This window comes from Myotis davidii, unplaced genomic scaffold, assembly GCF_000327345.1.
Source record: "Myotis davidii unplaced genomic scaffold, ASM32734v1 scaffold2121, whole genome shotgun sequence".
Taxonomy (NCBI): Eukaryota; Metazoa; Chordata; class Mammalia; order Chiroptera; family Vespertilionidae; genus Myotis; species Myotis davidii.
Window position 1 is genome coordinate 105,109 of NW_006290856.1, and position 10,510 is coordinate 115,618.

General features: G+C 39.0%; 1 protein-coding gene across 1 annotated transcript in view; it reads right to left on the bottom strand.

The window, feature by feature from the left end:
• Positions 1 to 10,510, bottom strand: part of PDS5B (PDS5 cohesin associated factor B) — a 67,640-nt gene that overhangs the window by 31,699 nt on the left and 25,431 nt on the right. Inside the window, exons 7-8 of the mRNA XM_015564110.1 lie at positions 3,693 to 3,897; positions 53 to 167 (exon numbers count right to left, since the gene is read on the bottom strand). Of these exons, the coding sequence (XP_015419596.1) occupies positions 53 to 167; positions 3,693 to 3,897 (320 nt within the window). The remainder of the gene's footprint in view (positions 1 to 52; positions 168 to 3,692; positions 3,898 to 10,510) is intronic.

Below are 10,510 nucleotides of genomic sequence, written 5' to 3' on the forward strand. Positions count from 1 at the left end.
GAAAGGGAAAAAACTTTCTGAAAATATGAAAATAGGATGAAAAAAGTCTTACTCTTTAACATCTTTAAGTTGTTCAATATCCTGTACTTTGACATAATCTGGGTCATGTGCCAAAAGGTGAATTGTATATGGAACAACATATTCTGGTAGAAGAGATAATAATTTTTCTGAAAAACAAACACACACACAACACACACACAAACAAAACAAAACATCCAGGTTAGAAAACCAAGTCTTATAACCTTCCTCTTTATCTCTCTGATTCAGTATTTCCTACATCCCAACAGTACCACATTATGGCTAAAAGAAAAACATATTGAAATAGTCAGAGCTAAGATATATTATAAATTAAACAGTTTATTCATTCATCCATCATATACAATAGTGAAATGCCTATTAAATGCACTATATGTTGTGGTTACAAAGACAATTATTTCACTTTTCAAATGCATATGGGAAAAAGTGACTCAAACAAACTAAGACTAAGAAACATAAGATCTCTTTTTCTTATTATGAGCAACACTATGTTCAACAGTGCCTTCCTTGTAAGCTTATGAGCAAAATTAAAAACTAGTATATATTTCAGAGTTAGTGTGACACAAAAGCAGAAAGTAAAGGTTTTTGATACCATCTGAATCAAAGTAGAAGTATTTGATCCTATCTGTAACAGAAGAACTGATAGAAAAAACACACAAACATAAATAAGAGTTTCTAGGACATTTTAAATATCAAAGAAACATTTCTTTTAGTTTAAAATATCTTTATACAGGGTGGGACAAAAGTAGGTTTACATTTGTGATTATATGAAACAGTTTTGTCGTTTTCTTAAATCCTCACATGAGGATATGTTTTTATTGATTTTTTTGTTCCTAGAGGGAGGGGCGGGGGAGAAAGAGAGGGGAGGGAGAGAAGGAGATACAGAGAGAGTGACTTTGATGTGAGAGATAAAAATCGATCAGTTGCCCCCGATATGTGCCCCATTGCAGACCGGAGATTGAATCCTGAACCTTTTGGTATACAGGACGATGCTTCAATCAACTGATTCACCTGGCCAAAGCCAGAGTTTATTCTTGTATTATTATGTTTTTAATTATTGTATTATTTTCCATGTGAACAACTGTAAACCTAATTTTGCCCCACCCTGTATTTTAACTTTGATCAGCATATTCCATTAGACGTTAGAATTGTAATCCTAACTAGTTTAATAAGGTTATTATTCAAAAAGACCGAGATTCATATTTTGTACAATCTTTTTATATATGCTACTTTCAAAATAAAAGTTTAAACTATATGTTCAACCTAGAGTATAGTAATGTACGTGTCAATAAGGCACCAAGTTCTATTTCTATTCCTGAATTCAAAGAGAATAATTTGTGTGTAGGATCTTTCATTTTAAGGAAGGTATAGGAGGAAAAAATATCAAGGTTCAAAATTCAGTGAAATTCAAATTAAATTTTCATCAAATATTTATTGAGTGCCTACAATTTTTCAGGCTTATTTTAAATATAAAGATGAAGAAGACTAGACAAAGCTCTCATACTAAGGCATAGAGACAGAAGCTATCCTTCAATGTGGTAGGTGCCCTATGACAATACCTAACAACTACTGACTACTATTTCTTTTCTTTTTTTTTTAAATCTTCACACAAGGATATTTTTCCCATTGATTTTTAGGTAGAGTGGAAGAGAGAGGGAAAGACAGAGAAATATCGATTGGTTGCCTCCTGCACGAGCACTGACCAGGCTTTGGGCCTGAGGAGGAGCCTGCAATCAAGGTACGTGCTCTTTTATTTTTTAATTTATTAAGTTATTACATATGTGTCCTTATCCCCACATTACCCCCCATCCTAAGGTATGTGCTCTTGACTGGAATCAAACCTGGGCCCTTTGATCCCTAGGCCGACACTCTACCCACTGAACCAAACGGGCTAGGGCCTGACTACTTTAGAGCATGCAGTAGGCCAAGTGCTTTATATAGGTTAACTTTTTTTGTTGTTTTTGTTAATCCTCACCTGAGGATATTTTTTTCATTGATTTTTAAAGAGTGGGAGGGAGTGAGGGAGGAGGGAGAGGGAGGGAAAGCGAGAAACATTGATGTGAGAGAGAGACATGGATTTGTTGCCTCCGGCACAGGAATCACACCTGCAACCCAGGCACGTGCCCTTGACCAGAAATCAAACTGCTGACCCTTCAGTGCAAGGATCAGCACTCTAACCACTGAGCTTCCCCAGCCAGGGCTATATACATTTTTTAATACTCATAACAACCATAAAAAATGAGTATAATTAAACCAATTTTACAAATAAAGAAATTAAGGCTCAGATTGTTAAAATAACATGCCCAAACACAAACAGTAAATGGCAGAGGTGGGATTTGACTCCAGAGCACGCATTTTTTTCCAAGATGAGGAAGAAAAAAAAAAGAATTCCAATGATGGTGTAACTCCCAAACTACATTTTAAAGGACTCAAAAGATGCAAACCGCCGAAACCGGTTTGGCTCAGTGGATAGAGTGTCGGCTTGCAGACTGAAAGGTCCCAGGTTCGATTCCGGTCAAGGGCATGCACCTTGGTTGCGGGCACATCCCCAGTAGGAGATGTGCAGGAGGCAGCTGATCGATGTTTCTCTCTCATCGATGTTTCTAACTCTCTATCTTTCTCCCTTCCTCTCTGTAAAAAATCAATAAAATATTTTTAAAAAAAAGATGCAAACCATGCTCCTTGATTTTGTCTGTCTGGAAGGGGAGGCAACTTCCAGGTAGTGTTGAAAACAGAGAAAAAGATGGCTGTACAAATTTCAAACAATCCAGAGTACAAGAAGCATAGGACTTATAGTAAGGAATGGCTAGGGAAAAGCCTAAAACTCAGGTTGAGTGTAAAACTCTGAAGGGCCATGTTAATGAGTTTAAATTTGATCCTATGAGCAATAAAAAAGTCAACACAGATTTCAAACATGATAGTGACATGATCCAATGTGTTCTAGAAAAATAATTTTGATAGCAGTGTGGCACAACTGGAGGTGGATCAGTGGCAGGGGAATTTATAAGAGGGAGGCAGACATGTACACACTAATCCAAGAGAAATATAGCACGATAAAACAGTTGAGGAGAAATGTTCAAGATATCCAGAGAAAAAATTAAGGATTTGGTGAATGAAGAGAGGGGGAAAAAGATATGAAGAATGTCTCCGATTTTTTTTAACTTGGATTCCTGGATAGATTTTAATTAAATAAAAGTCAGAGAGACACAAAAGCTAATAACGTGGATGGGGTAAAGTGAGCAGTTGGTTGAGCACTGTCCCTGAAAGGTTGCCGGTTTGAATCCAGAATGCCGGTCCTGCATATGCCGGCTGTGATGAGAATAATCAACAAAGATCAGAGACTGGTAGATTTTTGAATTAAAAGATCATACTCTGACATATACATTTTACTGTTCTATTAAAAGCACCTCCATCCAATGTCACTGCTTATGTCCCTTGGCCATTTCGTCAGTTGCATAGATATGAGTGGATATTTAGATACACATGCATGTCTATTTTAAAAAAAACTTTAAAGTTGAAGCTATTATTGAAAAACAGTAATACTTATTTAATGTGGGCTAATTAGGATATAATAAATAACAGATACATCACTTTGTGCTCTATAAAGAAAATTGGCAGGCTGGAAAAATATACTTTCCATTTTCATATGGGCTTACCACTAACAGCTGCATGCTGCTTCAGATACTCGCGTCTCACATTTATATTTTTTACCAGACACTGCCTGGCGTGAGCTCTTCTCTCTTTTACAGGATCTTTTGCACAAAGAGCACAGATTGCCATATACTCAAGTGGCAGTCGTAATCGGGAAAGGCCTTTGTGAAGTTTCTGAGCAAATACTTGTCTTACTTGATAGCATTCATCCTGTGAAGACATCATTATTCTACATATTATCACATGGCAGCAAAGAGTAACAAACTCAGATATAAAATGTACTATATCAAGTAACCAGACCAGTAAACAGCAGCAAGTTTATCCACAACCACTGTTTCAGCTCACAAGACTGGAATGTTGTGACGAGTTAATTTCAAGGTTGAAGTATTTACCCGGACTCTAATCACTACCAGTTTAGAGGTGTCAGAAAATATTGAATGTACTCTTAAAACAGATAAAACTCATGAATATCAATCCATCCCATGTTAAATAAGGTAGGAAGAAAATAAAGTTTAAATACTCTCATATGTAGCTTTTTCATTTACTGAGCAAGGTGAAATTTTAATCTATACATTTTATTTCTATCATTTCAAAACTATTTCAACTAAAATGTACAACTCTGAAGGCAAGAGTTACTAATCACTTTCAGAAACACCTAATTACTTTTTGTTCTATAAATGAACCAATCTGTTCATTATCACTGCACCTGATTTCCAAATACTTCTCCATCTCCTAAATCACCCACCTCTACTCTCCAAGCTAACTCCTCCTTACCTAAAGAACAGCTCCTTTATCCTCCAGAAATCACTGTGTGATTTTTATCCTGCATCCACCTGTGCTCTCTCAAGCACTCTGTGTACATCTCCAGCATAGAAGTCAGAATACAGTATTAAAATGACTGGTTTACATGTCAGTCTTTACTTACTCAGCTCCTCATTCCTTGAAGACATCTTTGTGCTTCTAAACCTAGCACAGCATCCAGTACATAGCTTATCAGAATTTTTTCTAATCTAGGGAAAAGCTCAACATGACTTGTTTGCTTTTATTTTTAAAATTTTTATTATAGAGTGTTACACATGTCGCCTTTTATGACACTGACCTCTTCTAGCCCGCCCCCATCCACTACCCAAGGCCTTCACCACCCTATTGTCTGTGTCCATGGGTTATGCATATAAGCATACATGTTCTTGGGTTGATTTCTTCCTATCCATTCAACCTCCCCTGCCTTCCCTCCGAGGTTTGACAGTCTGTTCCAAAGTTTCTATGTCTCTGGACCTCTTTTGTCCATTGGTTTATTTTGTTCATTAGATTCCATGTATGAGTGAGAGATCATGTAATACTTATCTTTCTCTGGCTGACTTATTTCACTTAGCATAATACTCTCTAAGGTTCATCCATGCTGCTGCAAATGGTGGGACTTGTTTCTTTTTTACAGCTGCATAATATTCCATTGTGTAAATCAGGGGTCCTCAAACTTTTTAAACAGGGGGCCAGTTCACTGTCCCTCAGACCGTTGGAGGGCCAGACTATAGTTTAAAAAAAAACTATGAACAAATTCCTATACACACTGCATATCTTATTTTGAAGTAAAAAAACAAGATGGGAACAAATACAATATTTGTATTTGCATGTGGCCGTAGTTTGAGGACCCCTGGTGTAAATGGTCCAAGGCTTTTTATCCACTCATCTGCTGATGATGGGCTGTTTCCAAATCTTAACTATTGTACATTGCCCTGCTATGAACACAGGGGTGCATATATTATTTCTTGTAGGGCGCGGCTATAGGGTTAAGGCTCAGACTGACCTGTTGGCAAAGCCACAAACAAGTCCCAGCTTAGAGGGCACAGTCCTTTTAGCATAATTAGGCTTGACCTTATGATGCTCCCTAGATTCTTCCTAGTAGCTAATGGGCTATGGGAGGTGCAGCAAGTGAGCTTATTCTCTTTGTCATTTCTCCATCCTTTCTCTGTCCTCACTCAGGCTTGCGAACTCTTGGCTGAGCTGGCTCGGCCCAATTTCTGATTGGTGTTTCTGATTTCTTGGGATATATTCCTAGAAGTAGGATCACTGGGTCAAATGGGAGTTCCTTTTTTAATTTTTTGAGGAAACTCCATACTGTTTTCCACAGTGGCTGCATCAGTCGCATTTCCACCAGCAATATACTAGGGTTCCCTTTTCTCCACATCCTCGCCAAAACTTGTCATTTGTTGATTTGTTGATGATAGCCATTCTGACAGGTGTGAGGTGATACCTCATTGTTGTTTTGATTTTCATCTCCTGGATGATTAGTGACTTTCAGTATTTTTTCATATCTCTTGGCCTTCTGTATGTCCACTTTGGATAAGTGTTTATGTAGGTCCTTTAGCCATTTTTAAATTGGATTGTCTTCCTTTAATTAAGTTGTATGAGTTTCTTATATATGTTGGAAATTAACTCATCATTGGATGTATCATTGGCAAATATGTTCTCCCATGGAGTGGGCTCTTTTCATTTTGTTGATGGTTTCTTTTGCTGTGCAGAAGTTTTTTTTTTATTTTGATGTAGTCCATTTGTTTATTTTCTCCTTAGTTTCCTTTGCCCTAGATGTATTGGTAAACATATTGCTACATGAGTTGTCTGAGATTCTGCTGCCTATGGTTTCTTCTAAGATTTTTATGGTTTCATGACTTAAGTCTTTTATTCATTTTGAGTTTATTCTTGTGTATGGTGTAAGTTGGTGGTCCAGTTTCATTTTTTTGTATGTACCTGTCCAATTTTCTCAACACTACTTATTTAAGAGTCTGTCTTTACTCCATTGTATGTTCTTGCCTCCTTGTCAAATATTAATTGAGCATAATGGCTTGGGTTGATTTCTCGGTTCTTTGTTCTGTTCCATTGCTCTATATACCTGCTCTTGTGCCAGTACCAGGTTGTTTTGATTATAGTGGCTTTGCAGTGTAACCTGAAATCTTGTATTGTGATTCCTCCAACTTCATTCTTCTTTCTCAAGATTGCTGCATCTATTTGGGACTTTTTTTGGTTCCATATAAGTTTTTAGAGTGTTTGTTCTAGATCTGTGAAATATGCTGTTTTTATTTTAATAGGGATTGCATTGAATCTATAGATTGCTCTGTGTAGTATGGAAATTTTAATAATATTAATTCTACCAAACCACAATCATGGTATATTCTTCCATTTGTAACGAAATCCAGCATCGTTTTTTGATGAAAACTCTCAGCAGAGTGGGAATAGAGGGATCATACCTCAACATAATAAAACCTATAAACCTACAGCCAACATAATTCCCAATGGGCAAACAATAAAACCATGTACCCTAAGAACAGGAACAAGAAAAGGATGCCCATTTTCACCACTCTTATTCAACATAGTACTGGAAGTCCTAGCCATAGTGATCAGACAAGAAGTAATAAAAGGCATCCAAACTGGAAAGGAGGAAGTAAAACTCATATTTGCAGATGATATATTGTACATAGGAAACCCTAAAAACTTCATAAAAACAGATTTAATAAAGGAATTCAGCAATGTAGCGGGATACAAAATTAACACCCAGAAATCTGTGGCATTTTAATACACTAATAATGAACTCTAAGAAAAATAAACTATAAAAAAAAATCCCATTTACCACTGCAACAACAACAAAAATTAAGATACTCAGGAATAAACTTAACCAAGGAGGTAAAAGACCTGTACTCGGAAAACACAGGACATTGAAAAAAGATAGAGGAAGATATAAATAAGTGGAAGAATATACCGTGTTCATAAATTAGCAGAATCAACATAATTAAAATGTTCATACTATTCAAAGCAATCTATATGTAAATCGACCGAACAGCAGAATGACCAGTTGCTATGATGCGCACTGACCACCAAGGGGCAGACGCTCAATGCAGGAGCTGCCCCCTGGTGGTCAGTGCACTCCCACAGGGGGAGCACCGCTCAGCCAGAAGCTGGGCTCATGGCTGGCGAGTGCAGCGGTGGTGGCGGGGGCCTCTCCCGCCTCTGCGGCAGTGCTAAGGATGTCTGACTGCTGGCTTAGGTCCCCTAAGCCAGCAGTCAGACATCGCCTGAGGGCTCCTGACTGCAAGAGGCCGTAGGCTGAGATGAGGGACAACCCTCCCCACCCCCCCAAGTGCACAAATTTATGCACCAGGCCTCTAGTACAGTATAAGTGGAAAAATAAAGTTAATCATGGACAGATCCTCATAGAACACACACATGTGAAGACCAATATTATTGAATTTGGGGACTTTAATAGAGCATTTTTGGAAAACAATGAAGGCAAATGATTAGTGAGGAGTGAGAGGATAACAGTGTTAGAGAGACAAACATATAGATTACTCTTTCTTTAGGATTAGAGGTTTAAAAAGAAGAGATGTAGTTTAAAGGATTAGGGAAAAGTTTGCTTTAGAAGAAAATAAGGTAGCCAACCATATGTTAATAATTAAATTTAACCATTAACAAGTTCTACAGTCAACAAAATTTTAGAGCAATCTTACAACTTTCACCTTAATATATAACAAATACTATGCTAGAAAAGAAAGTTTCTAGAAGTTAATAAGTGTGAATAATTCTCATACATAATGGACATTTAACAAATGGTTTGTACTCAGTAAGTTTCAAGGTCCTTCTGTCTACATATTTCCGTATTTTCTTGGTTTTTAAAAATTTTTTCTATTTCAATACTGAGAGCAACATTACCCTAAGAAATATCAGACCCAACAACCAGGTAAATCAACAGAATTCAAGTATTACCAGTTTCAAAAAAATAGTTATATAGGTTTTCTCTTAGGAAATTTAATATGTACTTTTTAAACAACTTTCACTTTCTTGCAAAACAAGATGATCTCCAAAATTAAATAGGGAAAACTAAATCAGGAAATTATGGGCTCACCAAAATCTCATCTCTCAAATGGTTTAGTCTAAAATCTGAATACCAACACCAAAAGTAAAAAAAAAAAAAAAAAAATATGTAGGACCTGGAATAACTTTTAAAGACTGAAGTACCAGAAATTGACAACACGGTTATAATAAAAAAACAACACATGATTGTTTATAAACTGCAATTTAAAAATAAGTAGTAGAAAGAAGGGGAAGTGGAAAGAAATTACAATAATCCCTGAGGTAAATGCCAAAAAAGAACAGTAAAAGTAAGTATAATATAACCAAATTATGAATAAAAAACTCATATTAAAATATCTTTACTATTTATGGAAGTCCGTTTTCTTTAATTTTCTCAGATGATGCTAAAAATGTCTGAAGTGCCCTGGCCATTGTGGCTCAGTTGGGTGAGCGTCTTACCATGCACCAGTCAGAGCACATACCCAGCTTTCAGGTTTGATCTCCAGTCAGGGTACATCCAGGAGGCAACCTATCATTGTTTCTCTCTCATATCATTGCCTGTCTCTCTCCTTCACTCTCTAAAAAATCAATATAAACATATTAAGAAAAAACTTCTAAAATGATATAGTTCAAATATTATGTTATTCTAATTTTTGGAGATTTTAACTCACTAATAAATGCTTCTGATCTAAAGTTAACCTATAACATGTCCGTATCTATAATAAAAGCATAATAGGCTAATTAGACTGGATAGTTGGATGACCTTCCGGATGAAGCCAGGGCTGTGAGGGCTGAGGCAAGCCGCCAAGGCTGTGAGGGCCAAGCCCCCTGCACAAATTTCGTGCATCTGGCCTCTAGTCCTATCTAATAAAAGAGAAACATGGTAATTGGCATACGACCGCTACCCTTCCAATTGGCTAGTCAGGGCGATATGCAAATTAACTGCTAGCCAAGATGGTGGCCAGCAGCCAGGCAACTTGAAACTAACATTAGGCTTGCTTGCTTCAGTGACAGAGGACTCCAACGTTCCCTGCCTGCCTTGCAGGCCTCTGAGCCTGCAGTTTGAAACATTTTAACAAATATAGAAGCTAAAAAAACCCCAGAAACCAGCTTTCGGCGAGCTGGGATCTCAGAGCTGGAGTCAGAGCTGGAGTTATACATTGTTGCGATTATAGAACCGAAACAAAGCATATACCTACTTTCAGCAGCGGAGGCCTGAGAGCTGGAGCCTCAGAGCTAAAGCTGGCCCAGAATTAAAAAAAGAAAAAAGAAAAAAAGGAGCGGTTGGGAGCTTCCGTCACCCGCCAGCCAGAAAACAGCCCTCAGCCCCTCACCCAGATTGGCCAGGCACCACAGTGGGGACCCCCACCCTGAAGGGTCTGTGACCAGCTGCAAACAGCCCTCAGCCCCTCACCCAGGCTGGCCAGGCACCCCAGTGGGGACCCCACCCTGATCCAGGACACCCTTCAGGGCCAACCAGCTAGCCCCACCCATGCACCAGACCTCTATCCTATATAGTAAAAGGGTAATATGCCTCCCAGCACCGGAATCAGCAGAGCTGAGCGGCTTCCTGGCACTGGGGTCAGCGTGACAGGAGGCAGCGCCCAAACCCCCTGATCGCCCTGCAGCTCTGTGTATGACAGTGGGTGGGGCCACAACCTCCCTATCCGCCCTGCTCTGTTCGTAACAGGGGAAGGTGCCCCAACCTCCTGATCAGCCCTGCTCTGTGCCTGATAGCAGGGAGCTCCCCAACCTCTGATCGCCCTGCGGCTGTGTGACAGAGTACGGCACCCCAACCCCGATTGGCCCTGCTCTGTGTGTGACAGGGAGTGGCGCCCCAACGCCCCCCTCCCTGCCGCCATGGGCCCTGCTCTGTGTGTGACAGAGTAGAGCCATAACCTCCCCATCGGCCCTGCCCTGAGTGTGACAGTGGCGGTGCCCCAACCCCCTGATCGGCCCTGCTCTGTGGGTGAGGGGGGTGCCC